The sequence below is a fragment of the Schistocerca piceifrons genome, chromosome 7 (assembly GCF_021461385.2).
Source record: "Schistocerca piceifrons isolate TAMUIC-IGC-003096 chromosome 7, iqSchPice1.1, whole genome shotgun sequence".
In the NCBI taxonomy this organism is placed as follows: Eukaryota; Metazoa; Arthropoda; class Insecta; order Orthoptera; family Acrididae; genus Schistocerca; species Schistocerca piceifrons.
The window spans coordinates 318482054-318497032 of NC_060144.1; the positions used below are offsets into that span (position 1 = coordinate 318482054).

Here is a 14979-nt window from a genome sequence, read left to right on the forward strand (position 1 = left end):
AGCAAATGCAACATTATAACTAATATGAGCCAATGTGCAGCAACAAGAAAAATAAATCAGTAGAAAAACTGGCTTAACAGAGTAATACAAAGTGACATTCAGTAGCACTATGCCTGGCAAACAGCAGCAGCAAATGCAATAACTTATACCTAAATATGACATAGCTCAAGCAGAAAAAATATTACAATAAAGATAGGAAATGTCTAATACCTATGTCACATCTTAACACTAGAGTGATGCATCACCTTGACTTACTCTACGAAATAAATTACCCAGTTATTACAAAATTATGTATGCAGTTCCTGTGAAGGGAAATGTCTTTTTGTGCTCCCTCATTTTTTTGGAAGTAGATCATAAAATTATTATTTACTGGATCTGTAGATAGAAAATATTTACATTAGTACATCTATTAAATTTTATTTTAACCAATGCTGCAGTGCAGCTAGAAACTAGATGTTAAACAAAATGAGCAAATAAACGTCATTCACTAGCCATATGGCATTTTATAAGTCAGTAGAAATTCTCTCAACACTCGTAGAAAGACACTTGTCATAATCAGGTGTGCAGATGTAAGAATATTTCCCATAAATTCATAAGCATTTCACTAAGTAGCACAAAGTACGTGCTTCACATTATAATCATACGTTTCCAAGAAATACCGTGTCATATTTGCGATGTTTTCTGGAAAGGAATGTCAATAGCGAGGTTAATGGCCTCCTTTTTCTCCGCCTAATGGCTTTTTCTCCAGTAGATGGTTTAGCTTTTTGACAAAGTTTACAAATAGACAAGACTCTTCGAATTCTCTTTTCCATATTGTTAAAATAACAAGTCGTTCGAAGAATATGACAAAATTTTCATGGGCAAAAATGCGCGTAGCTGAAATGAATGTACCAAATGAGCTTATTAACAAAATCGTCAGGAATGCAAAGTACCCATACCTTGTCATCAACAGTGCAGCGTTTGAAGAGTATGTTGTTTCTAACCAGTTAATAATGCCGAATCTGTGTGTGTGTCTTTTCATTCCATTTACTTTTTATGTCTTTCCAAATCGGATCTTTATCTTGTTCATGAGCAATGTCCTTTAAAGATGTGGTGATGAAGTTTTCGAAGGCGACTTTCTGAATGTAAAGAATACTGAAATTTTTCTCGATGTTGCCTTCTGTGTTACTTTTCTCAAGCCCAGCCGGTGCGCGTGACAGTGCGTCCGCAACAATGTTCTCCTTGCCGGGAATGTAGACTATTGTGAAGAGGAATTCTTGCAGAAACAATGCCCAACGTTTTAACCTGTCATGATTTAATTTTGAAGACATAAGAAATTGTAATGCACGATGATCACTGTATACTTTTACGTGCTTACCAGAAAGAAAGAAACGGAATTTGTTAAATGCCCAAAAGATAGCTAAAGAAACGGAACAATTTTTTTCAGATTGTGTTAGCACTCGGCTAGCAAAAGCAATGGTTTTCTGAACAGTAGTGTCATTTTCTATGGTTTCTTGAAATAAATGGGCACCAAGACCAACTTTAGAAGAGTCCGTGCTAAGGCAGAATTCTTGACAGATCTGGATGAGCTAGTAATTCGTTAAGTAGAGCCTCTTTCAAAGAATTGAATTCCAGCTGTGCTTGTTCGTCCCAGTTCCAAATAGTATTTTTTCTAGTTAGAGAACAAAGTTTTGGTGTAACTAGAATTTGCATATTCAGAAAACGACGGTAAAAATTTACGAGACCTAGAAAACTGCGGACTTGTTTTTTTGCGTATGGAACTGGAATGGCTCTGATTGCTTCTAACTTTTCAGGATCCGGCTGAATGCCTTCAGAAGAAATAATATGTCCCAAAAACTTCACCTTTGTCCTACCGAATTCAGACTTCTCCAAGTTAACTGTATTTCCAGATTCTGCAAAAATACGTAACACACTCTTGAGGATGCGATTATGTTGTTCCCATGAGGCTTCTGCTATCAGAATATCGTCCACATATAAGGTGATGTGACGTTTTAAGAACTCAGGTAATACGGAAGTTAGCCCACGAATGAATGCTGCCGAAAAAATGTTCAAACCAAAAGGAAGTTTCCGAAATTGATAACAAACGCCGAAACAAAGAAAAGCTGTGCATTTTCTACATTCTGGATGAAGTTAGATCTGATAAAAGCTGGATCTGAGATCAACAGAAGACAACACTTTTACACCATTAAAATTCTGAAGAATTTCTTCCATCGTTTGCGGCCTGTCTGTTTCAGGAATGATGATAGTATTGATTTGTCTCGAATCTAAGACAAGCCTGATCGATCCATTTTTCTTCTCAACAACATGTAATGGATTGTTGTATGAGCTTACTGCAGGCTCAATAATTCCCTCGTCAAGCATAGATTATATTTCTGTTCTAACACGGTCCCTATAATGTGCTGGAATTACGTATGGTCTAACAAAAAAATTTAGTATGCTCACGAACACGAAATTGGTATTGAAACCCCTTGATTGTTCCTGTTTTGTGAGTAAAAACTGTGGAATGTGCTTGTAAAATCTCAAAAAAGTCCTGCCTATCAGTGTCATTACAATTCTCATTTGTTTGAATTTTATTCTGAATTAACTCGTTAGTATCAAATACGCCGTCGATATCATCCCTGTCAGTACTTTCAGACTGATTGTTAGTGTCAAGTTCCGTCGAAAATTCCTAACTGTTGTCTAACAGGAGGCAAAGTCGATTAATTTCCTTGTCATGGTTTGAGAGCCAATCTTCAAATTTCAAAGCTATTGACTTACCTTCTTTCTCTAAACTTATTTCAGCATCGTGAAAGTTTAAGATTGCTTTGTATTCATTCAAAAAATCTACTCCCAATATAATTTCTGTTGACAACAATGGAACGATAAGGAAGTTCATAGAGAAACTGTGGCTTAGGCAAAAGAATTCTAAGTTGGTTTGTTGGCGTACATCTACTTTTTCCAACTATTGCACCTTGTAATTTAATCTTACGTAACGCAAGTGTGGGGCAATCGTTCGATTTGTTGTATTTGCTAAAGGCTGTTTCACTAATTACTGAAATGGGACTGCCAGAGTCAAGTACTGCCGTAAATTTTACGTCATTTACTGTAATGTGAATTACAGGATATGCAAGTTGTTATGTTTTACGTCGTGTTCCTGGAGTAAGAAGTCCCTAATGTCTTCCATTTTTACATAATTACTAGCCATGGCAGCTACGTCGTCAGTTTCATAAGTACGTTTTGTGGCTGCCAGCGGTGTGAGTCATTGTCTATTGTCTCTTTGTTGGCGCGCATTGTTATTGGGATTTGGAGATCTAACTTCTACAAATTCACCTTGTCAAGAGGGCCCTGCCCTGTTTGAATCCAGCCAGTTCTGATGAAATTCAGGTCTGTCGTTTTGTCGATAGTTTACATAGTTTCTTTTTTGTCGGTCATGTGGTGGAGAATTTCTCCCGGAATCGTAACTGCATGGTGAACTGTTGCATCTGAAGTTATTCTGTCTCCCTTGATAATAATTGTTTTGGTTCCCATATTGTCTGTTTCTCTGATTGTCTCTGTGATAGTCATTACCACGGAGAGGTGATCTTTCCCTGTAATTATTACTACTCTGCCAACGGTTGTCATAGAGGCGGTGTCTGTTTTGGTCACGATTTACATTGTAAGAATAGCCTTGTCATGTCCAGTTATTATTTCTGTCATCGCGGAATTGTGACGGATGTGACCTGTAATGATTGTTTTCCTGTTTTCGCATCCCGCGACTGTCTGTGTCAATTTCTAATTCTTGTAAGAGTCCCTGAAAAGCTTCAATGTCGTCTTTGCAACGTCCTGCCAAAATAATATGTCGTAAATGTTCAGTCAATTTGATTAAGCAAATGCGGATGAGTTCTGAAGGGCTGTATGGGTTTGACAGGTACTGATTCTTGTGCAACATGTCTTCAAAATATTTCACAAGACTGGAAAATTCAGAGTGTTCGAAATGTTTCATCATTATGATGCTATGTTTTACTCGGTCTTGTGTAGCTTGAGACCAATATACTGAGAGGAAGGCATGAAAAAATTCTCCTTCACTGTGACAATCGTGAATCACCGATCGCATTCCTACAGCTGGTTCATTCTCTAAGTAGCCACACATAAATTCTAATCTGTGCTCTAATGACCAGTTGGGAGGAAAACAATGAGAGAATTGATGAAGCCACGCTTGTGGATGAATGTCGTTGCTGGAATTCTTAAATGTTTTGAATTTACGTGTAGTAATAAACAGCTTATAGTCAAAGTCATCATGTCGGCGAGTCACATGTCGGTCATTGTTACGCCGTTTCGGCGGTTCCATCTCAAAATTCGGTGTACCTTGCCAATTTCTTTCATAATTTCCGAAGTTCCCTGTGTTATTATTTTGTCGCTGTTCTGTATTTCTATGTCCCTCTTCCCGTGTTGGAGCGCGAGTCTCCTCTGAAATATATAATTCTCGTATTATTTGTGCCAACTGATCTTGTACTTCCCGGATTTCTCTTTTGTGTTGCGAAATAATTTGATTCTGATTTTGTTTGAATTTCCTAATTTGTTCGTATTCTTCTGTGTCATTGAAGGCTACGGGTCTTGTGTCATTCAGATCATCATCTACCTTTGCAGATAAGTTAGTGAACTGATCCGAAAGTTCGGCTACTTTCTCCGATAGTGAACTTATTTCCTCAGTGTGTTTTTCTGAACCAAGTTTCAGAGTGTCCATTTGTGTTGAAATCGTATCTACTGTGTCCTTTAAGTTTTCCTGAGGTTTTGCAAGTTGTGTAACTGAATCGGTAGATGCAACTGAGTCAATTTTAGCTTGCAAGGTGTCGTGATTTTCATGAACAATAGTTTGCTGTGTTTTTACGTCATTACAGACTTTTTGACATTTAGATTCGATTTTAAGTAACTCAGCAGTTAAACCTTCACGTATTTGTTCAAGCGTGGTGTCTAACTTTTGAAGCTGTTGCTGTGACTGTGTTCCATTGCGTCCAACTTTTGAAGATTTTGTTTCATTGTGTCTAACTTTTGAAGATTTTGTTCCATTGTTTCTCACTTTTGAAGCTTTTGTCCCATTTGTTGCATTAATTGTAATAATGATGCACTGGTGTCTGAAACATGTTCCTCAGTGCTATTCGGCAGTGCCTTTGAACCGGCAATGTTCGCATTTTGAAACGCAGAAAATGTGTCTTGACTTATTTGAGAAAATGGCGAGTACGCAAAACCTGAATCTACAGTATTTGCAAGATTGTGTCCTGTCATTTCGGAATCCTAGGCGAGCTGTTGCCGACCGATCGATCGATAATGCTTCCCTGTTCACTATTTGTTTCACTGTCTATGCCATTATTTGCCGCCCGCTCCATTTCCCTATGCACAATTACCAAATTACTACTTTGATTGTCTGTTAATTCGTTACACAGTGGTGCTGATAAGCTACGCTCGTCGTCACTATTATTTCTCAGTTTACTTTGGAGCCTAGTGTTACGTTTTCCACACGCCATTATTGTCACAATATTTCACACGATAATACAGAAAAGCACAGTTTGAAGAGCAAAATAAGAAAACACATTAACATAGCACTGAAAATAATATCTAGTTAATTGCAAGCACAGCTGCAAAATACTTGGTGCAAATCTACATGCATGCCACAACTGTTTTACTGTACAACAATGAAAAACTACAACTACAAAGTAAATACTCTCTATAATTATGCACTAGCAATAAACAATAGCTACACTAATTACACAAACTACAAGAAAAAATCAGGAGATTCCAGTGAGGTATCCTGGCAGGGTCGCCATATGAAATGTCCCCTTAGAAATATTTTAAATGACTGTCTTAAACTGACACACAATATATTTAGCGCAACGCAATCTGACTTTCAAAAATCCCCACAAAAGAATGGCCCTGACTAACAATAACCTATACCTTTCATGAATCACTTACCTCACAAAAATCTTCATTACTCGAACTACTGCAATACAGCGAGTGCCACTACTGCCAGCTAAATAAAAGAATCTAACTACTGAATGCACTAACTACTGATAGGCATAGTTAGCAAATGAAAGATTTTGATAGAGAACGAACAATGTATTTACCTTAATAGTGTTCAAAAGACATATATATATATATATATATATATATATATATATATATATATATATATATATATGAGTTCATGGCATCCAGTCTTACAAATATACTCTCTCTGATGGACACATGTCCAGATCATCCTCTCTCAAAACTCCGCCATCTCTCTCCCCACATCCATCACTGCTGGCGAGGAGACTCACCGAAATCAAGCACCCTGGTTGTGTGGGGACTCGTTGAAATCAACCTTCAAGGAAACAGAAAATTACATTGCGTTAAATGTAGCTTATTTGCCAACATTTCAATATCTAAACGTGAAAGTGTTATTAAATTTGCAAGTCACCTTCGGGTTGGTTCCGGTAAGTCCCCACACCATCAGGATGCTCGATTTCGGTGAGTCCCGTCGAATCTCACCATCAGGGTGACTGATTTCTGTGTGTTCTTCCGTCCAACCGCCGTAATCCTCGTGCCAATTACAGTGCCATCTTCCACATTTGGAAAAAAACTGTTTCAGATAAATCCTAGGTATTTCTTGGAATTAAATCCGAGTCTATAACAAAAAAAGGAGGCTTCCTATTTGCAAATAAAAAGTTGCTTCGCACGTGGGTTTGAAGGGGGGGGGGGGGGGTTTGGGATCTTCAGTTTTAAAAACCAAACGCCATGTACACTGTGATGATTTCTAATCATAGGTTGGGTTTATGACGGTTCTCGGTACTCAAACTGACACTCATTACACAATGTGAAGGTGAGTCTGTATGTAACGGCAGTCCTCCATGTCCATTAAAAATTAAATCATAGATAGGAAAAAGGCGACAAAAACAACCCTCTAGCGTCTTTAGAACAGCAGTTGTCAGTGGAAGAATAACAGGCATGTGCGATTTAGTGATACCAGAGAGCTACCTGCCTAATTCAGGTGACACATTACCAGGCAATCCTCACTGCTTCCACCTGTTAAAACCTACGTGCCCATACCTGGTCTGCATTCGTTCTAACGGTGCCCTCCGACTAGTGTGGCATACCTACTCTTTGCGATACCAAAAACAACTCGTGGAGAAATATGTACACCATCAAATAAGTAACAGACGAATCTATTAAAAACACAATATAGGGTCGAATTCCTACTTCCTCCTATTAGGTTCGTGTACATTAACAAAAATATGACCACAAACATATAAGTACCACGCACGTTTCTCGAAGTCTGCACTGTGACCACTAATTCCTGGTAATAGTAATGTCCCATAAATTTGCTTATTTAGTGACTGGAATCTGAGATCAATCTTTGATACTCCTGCCACGCGAAACGCGACGACATTTCTGAATCTGCCTAGCACTAAAACACGTAGTATTTTCCACGACGATAAAAGCAGACACACACAAGCGCGACCGCAAAGTCATCTGCGATTATGTACTGAGAAAGTACACCAAGATAAGATAAGAGACATTGTCCTACCTACCAATATCAATGTGCGAGATGAGGTAATAGCGCAACATAACCTTTGTTCATCTGAGTTAACCACGTCCTAATTTTTATTTATTATAGTCAAAAATATAGCTTTGAAAGGTCAATTACAGTCACTTCGCACGCAGCTGTCCTCATATCGACTTTGCGTACGTCAGAAGAAGTACCAAAAAACATTGCATCACTGAGGTGTAAATGGACATCAGATGTAGGTCTGTCGTTAGTCAACACTTCTCGCGGTTTTTCTCGAACAAGGGACTCCGACCCCTAAGCATAACTTTTTACCTGACAATACACCAGTATGATATTATGGCGCCACATGTGTTCCTCCCGTGTAAACTCACTCCGAGACTTCCTTTGAATAACTTTGTGGTCAATCTGTCTGCTGCGAAACTTATTTTTGTTGACAAACAGCTTTTGTCTCTCCTACTTTTCGGTGCCAGGGACGAGGTCTGACCATTTTCGCTGCAGGATGTCCCCGCACAAACGCTGCGTTTTGCTTTGAGCATCTCGCGTTACAGTGACCGAACCCGACTGATACGTACCTCTGTGAATCTTGACAAGCTACTCAATTAAAATTGAAATAACTCAGGATCCACTGGACGGATTTTGATGTGGTTTTCAACAATCAACTGCAGCTTCAACATAAACCATGTATAATATATGTATCTCCATAAATTATTAGCCTACTCTAGTCACTGTGTTACATACTTGTTCTTTCTGAATTGAGGGTGGTCAGTGAAGTAACATAGCACTTCCATGTCTCGTATAGACTAAGGCAAATATATATATATATTTTTTAATGTGCTGGTCACTGCTCCAACTGACAATATGTCAGGATTATGTAATTAGCAATCTCTTCTTTTGTTATCACATTATATGTATTGCTGCCTTATGAGATGATCTACACCATTGATGATCTCCTCACTATAGATCTATGAAACGAAAAGTATATCTGATCTAACCTCAAATACACTAATGGTTAAACTGGAATACAAATAATAATGAACGTAAAGTAATTAAATTATCTGAATAACATTTGTCTAGGTTGCATATTTAAGTGATTAACATTACAAGATCACACGTTAATGTAAGTGCGAGAAAAGACATTGTAAATGTGAATTACTGGTATGTTAATAACCGTTGAAACTTCCAGAATATTTAATGCAAGCATTAAAATGTGCACGCATAGTGTTGTGTCGGTACCGGATGTCAGTTTGCGTGATGGAGTTCCATGCCTGTTGCACTTGGCCGGTCAAGTTATGCTGGTTTTGGATGACGTTGCAGTTGTCGTCCGATGATGTCACACATATGCTCGACCGGAGACACATCCGGGGATTTAGCATGCCAACGCAACATGCTAACACACTGTAGCGTATGTTAGGCTACAACTGTGGTACGCAGGCGAGCGTTATCCTGTTGGAAATCATCCCATAGAATGCTGTTCGTAAATGGCAGCACAACAGGTGGAATACCATATTGACTTACAAATTAGTGTTCAGGGTGCCTGGGATAACCACGAGAGTGCTCCGGCTGACGTATGAAATAGCACCCCAGACCATAAAACTAGGTGTAGATTCAGTGTGTCCAGCATGCAGACAGATTGGTTGCACGCCCTCAACTGTCCTCTTGCTAATCTACACACGGCCATCACTGGCACCGAAGCAGAGCTTTCATCAGAAGTTACAACAATGAGCTCCAATGAGCTCTCGCTTGATACCACCGAAACTGGAAATGGCGTTGGTTTAGGGCGAGTGAATTGCACGCTATGGGGCGTCTGGCTCGGAGCTGTCCTTGAAGTAATCGATTTGTAACAGTTTTTTGCATCATTGTGGTGCCAACTGCTCCTCATATTCTTGCTGCTGATGCAGTAAAATGCGCAGAACACGATGGTCTTCGCTCTCCGTGGTGTCATGTGGCCGTCTTGAGCCAGGCCTTCTTGCGATCGAACATTCTCGTGACGGTCGCTGCAAGCAATCATGTACAGTGGGTACCTTCCTACCAAGCCTTTATGCAGTATCGCTGCCCTACTACAAGACCTCGTTCAAACTGAGTGAGGTGTTGACAATGGCGTCTTTGACGCCTCAAAGGCTTTCTTGACTAACATCAATTCATCACGCCCAGTCTCAAAGGCAACTAACGCTCGCGAGCTTTACAACGTGTATTTAAAGCATATCTGATTTGTATTCTGATAGTGGCGCTACAGATGTAGAAGCACTCCTACCAACTTTCGTTTATGTCGCAGAACTCCTTCTCGGTGTTGCGATTTATTTCCGTCAGTGTATAACGCTCAGAACTAAGCAGTGTTGTTTGTTGTCAGGTCAGACGCAGTGGCACGAGCGGCAGTGGAGGTGCTGCGGCGAGGAGAGAACGGCTCACTGTGGGTGTCTGAGGGCGGGCAGCCGGCCTACCAGGTGGTCATCCCTGCCCGCGAGCAGATGCGGGTCTGACCGCAGCCGCCGTCCAGCGGCTCTCGTGCTCATGTGCCCACAGCGCGCCGACCGACGATCCGCTTGTCTTAAACTATCCTTCCCGCTATCTCAAAGTCTGTCAGCTTAATTGATTCCTCAGTTATACAACGCTTCGTGTGAGTTTTCTTCCATACCTGTTCTCTTCGTTACGTTCCTAGCCGTGTTACTAAATCATCGGGGACTACCTTGCATCTCGTGGAAGAAACGAATATAGGCAGGAAATTTGCTCAGAGATTGTTAAGCATTTGTCATACACAGAGTGTCCATAAGGTACCGCTGTAATTTCAAAACAAGCATAACTTGTAAAGTGTTAGATATAGAACATTGTGGTTTGCTCTCCGTTCCGCCAGAATTTCAGTGTGTGTCTCACTAGTCGCTCGTAGAACAACAAGGCAATATTCGAGTTCTGTTCATGTACACGTCAGCATTGCAGGCTCAACAGTTCTAAATGATTACTTCACTGCTTCGTGCTCGAACGATAGGCATGTCACTGACCAACGTTGTGTAAACGTGATCCTTGACAAAACCGCACAGAAAGTAGTCTAACGGCGTAGCATCAGGAGAGCGCGGTATGGCCTTTGACACTGCCTGTCTCTTTGAAGTTATTGAACCACCTCATTATGCATTTTTTTGTTTTGTTCCGGTAAAGCCTTCGCATACTGGCGTCGATAACTCCACGGTACCGTTGAAACAGATTTGGATTCTGCATATCAGATGGCACATTGCGTCTTCTCTTATCCTATCACCATTTCCGTGCGCTCCAAATCAAATCTGCAACACACGATGAAGGAAAAAAGAACACTGAAGTCTACCAAAAGTTTTGCAACAAACCAAGCTTTTCTGTCTCTAATAGTAGCCAAGTTATGATTTTTTGAAATGATCGTAGAACTTACTGGACATCCTAGTTCTTAATAGTAAGTCCCACTACAACGATCATATTGATATTAAAGTCTCTCATCATAGTGCATTCATTTTTAAGTCCACTGTATAAATAACGAACACGTAAGTACATCATTCAATACAAAAAGTAACTTAACTCATCACAAAACTTTTATCTTCGTCTGTACTGTTTTATATCCAAATGTATTTAGACGTAGATAACAAGCAAACACATCTATCAAGTTACTCCAAGTAATGCTGTAGTGTAATGCGAATATATATAAGATTTCCTATGTGTTTCAGATGCTAAATAAAGTTTCTGGGAAAGTTTGGCTAATAATACTCACTGTTTTCCTTAGAACCAATCTCTTGTGTATATTTTTTAAGTAAAAATGAAATTCAGTGTAGGTATAATAGATGACAGGTCGACAGTAAGACAGCTAAAGCGAGACGCGAAGTTCGATGCTCTCATTTTCTGATTTTACCTGGGTGCACCAACTACTAAAAAGCGAAACAGTTCAAAAATGGTTCAAATGGCTCTGAGCACTATGCGACTTAACTTCTGAGGTCATCAGTCACCTAGAACTTAGAACTAATTAAACCTAACTAACCTAAGGACATCACACACATCCATGCCCGAGGCAGGATTCGAACCTGTGACCGTAGCGGTCGCTCGGCTCCAGACTGTAGCGCCTAGAACCACACGGCCACTCCGGCCGGCGGCGAAACAGTAATGTATACAAAGATATACACTCAACTCCACATTTATGATGATTTTCAACAATTGGAGAACGTATAAGTTCAATGAAGAAGTGATCGTTAATCTATGTATAATGTTACTTTCCAGACCACAGCACACTGTTACTAGGGAGAACAAATTCACCTCTGAATCATTTACGTCTCAAGTACGTCCAGCCAGCCGCAACACTTCATGGATATCTCATGAGGACAGCAAATTTCATTTAGCACACTGTTAGTATCAACACTTAACAGACCGAAGCACTCGAAGAAATGTTGTTCCTGTTTTCATGGGATTAATAATGAAGTTTGTTGGTTAGTTATTCACAGGTTCTATAACACGTAATTGTAATATCTTGCTATAATATTAAACTATCAGTTTGCTTGCAAATGTAATACCATTTATCCATGAAACTTAGGGCAACATGTGAATCGTGTACGTGGTAGGGTTTTTGCATTATACTTAAATAAGTTTTTTTTAATTAGACTTAATTCGTTGCACACACACAAACACACACACACACACACACACACACTTCAAACATCAGTATGCATTGTAACCTACCAACAGTTTAATTCCGTAATCTCGCAATAAAAATCTGACTAACCTCCCAATGAAAAGGTGACTCATATTTAACCTTTCAATAATTAACTGATTGTGAATCTAAAGTGGTAAATACAGACGTCATCAATGTTGCGTCATGGTCCTGAAAAGTCATTCTGAATAAACTGAATATTCTTACCTCAATCAAGTCGGCGGATAACGCGTATATATCTGCTCCTATAAGAAATTTTTCTGGTACAGCCTAGTTCAATGCTGGCCACTAGATTTTGTTACGTATGAAAAACAACTGATTTTATTTACGATAATTGGCATGACTATGGATAAGAGAAATTAGTAAAAACCTTTAAATTGAGATGAATGACTGTCAAAAGTTACCTTTATAAGAAACATTATTATTGAAAACTTATTGAAAAATATTTACATGTGACTTTGATATAACAATAGTACAAAATGAGTTATTGCAAATTACATAAGCGCGTGGCAATAAATAATAATAATTTTGCTTATACCTGATACTACATCGCTCAGGCACCACCATCGGTAGCCGGTCGGGGTGGCCGAGCGGTTCTAGGCGCTACAATCTGGAACCGCGCGACCGCTACGATCGCAGGTTCGAATCCTGCCTCGGCCATGGATGTGTGTGGTGTCCTTAGGATAGTTAGGTTTAAGTAGTTCTAAGTTCTAGGGGACTGATGACCTCAGAAGTTAAGTCCCATAGTGCTCAGAGTCATTTGAACCATTTTTGAACCATCATCGTTATCCACGACCAGCCTTGGTAGTTCCATATATGATATAAGTGCTCTCTGTGAGCTATACAACTAGACAACTGCTCTCTACGAGCGACCTGACCCTACCTCCCGACTGTGAGCTACTGCTACTACTGCTGCTGACACTGCTCTCTGGTCTGTGATTCAATTGTAGCTTACATATCGCAGGCAGCACATGAGCAATCCATCGAAGTTACATCTGCTCGAGTGCCCTAGCAATAAATTCCTTACGCATGGGCCTCTTACATAAGCCTACATTGGTGGCGGGGGGTGGGGGAGGGGGGGAGGGAATTGGCAACGATGGTGAGTCAGTTGGACTTGCCATGAGCAACAAATATTTTTTTATAACCTATTTAGTTTACTAATTCTACAGTCACAGAGTACAAGCAGGGTGGTCCATTGATAGTGACCGGGCCAAATATCTCACGAAATAAGCATCAAACTAAAAAACTACAAAGAACGAAACTCGTGTAGCTTGAATGGGGAAACCAGATGGCGCTGTGGTTGGCCTGCTAGATGACGCTGCCATAGGTCAAACGAATATCAACTGCGTTTTTTAAAATAGGAATCCCCATTTTTTATTACATATTTGTGTAGAATGTAAAGAAATATGAATATTTTAGTTGGACCACATTTTTCGCTTTGTGATAGATGGCGCTGCAATAGTACGTGGTATCACGTAACATTCCGCCAGTGCGTACGGTATTTGCTTCGTGATACATTACCCGTGTTCAAATGGACCAGTTACCAATTGCGGAAACGGTCGATGTCGTGTCGGTGTATGGCTATTGTGATCAAAATGCCCAACGGGCGTGTGCTATGTATGCTGCTCGGTATCCTGGACGACATCATCCAAGTGTCCGGACCGTTCGCCGAATAGTTACGTTATTTAAGGAAACAGGAAGTGTTCAGCCATATGTGAAACGTCAACCACGACCTGCAACAAATGAGGATGCCCAAGTAGGTGTTTTAGCTCCTGTCGCACATCAGTAGCAGACAAATTGCGCGTGAATCGGGAATCTCAGAAACGTCGGTGTTGAGAATGCTACATCAACATCGATCGCACCCGTGTCATATTTCTATGCACCAGGAATTGCATAATTGCATGGCAACGACTTTGAACATCGTGTACAGTTCTGCCACTGGACACAAGAGAAATTACGGGACGATGACAGACTTCTTGCACGCGTTCTATTTAGCGACGAAGCGTCATTCACCAACAGCGGTAACGTAAACCGCCATAATATGCACTATTGGGCAACGGAAAATCCACGATGGCTGCGACAAGTGGAACATCAGTGACCTAGGCGAGTTAATGTATGGTGCGGCATTATGGGAGGAAGGATAATTGGTCCCCATTTTGTCGATGGCAATCTAAATGGTGCAATGTATTCTGATTCCCTACGTAATGTTCTACCAATGTTACTACAAGATGTTTCACTGCATGACAGAATGGCGATGTACTTCCAACATGATGGATGTCCGACACATAGCTCGCTTGCCGTTGAAGCGGTATTAAATAGCATATTTCATGACAGGTGGATTGGTCATCGAAGCACCATACCATGGCCCGCACGTCCCCGATTTCTTTTTGTGGGGAAAGTTGAAGGATGTTTGCCATCGTGATCAACCGACAACGCCTGACAACATGCGCCAGCGCATTGTCAATGTATGTGCGAACATTACGTAAGGCAAACTACTCGCTGTTGAGGGGAATGTCGTTACACATATTGCCAATTGCATTGAGGTTGACGGACATCATTTTGAGCATTTATTGCACTAATGTGGTATTTACGGGTAATCACGCTGTAACAGCATGCGTTCTGAGAAATGATAAGTTCACAAAGGTACGTATATTACATTGGAATAACCGAAATAAAATGTTCAAACGTACCTACGTTCTGTATTTTACTTTAAAAAACCTACCTGTTACCAATTGTTCGTCTAAAATTGTGAGCCATATGTTTGTGACTATTACAGCGCCATCGATAACAAAGTGAAAAAAGTGGTCCAACTAAAACATTCATATTT

At 40.2% G+C, this 14979-nt stretch overlaps 1 protein-coding gene across 1 annotated transcript in view; it reads left to right on the top strand.

The window, feature by feature from the left end:
• Positions 1-11220, top strand: part of LOC124805313 (15-hydroxyprostaglandin dehydrogenase [NAD(+)]-like) — a 103706-nt gene extending 92486 nt beyond the window's left edge. The window contains exon 6 of the mRNA XM_047265828.1: positions 9849-11220. Within this exon, the coding sequence (XP_047121784.1) occupies positions 9849-9978 (130 nt within the window). The 3' untranslated portion in view covers positions 9979-11220. The remainder of the gene's footprint in view (positions 1-9848) is intronic.
• Positions 11221-14979: the final 3759 nt, after the last annotated feature.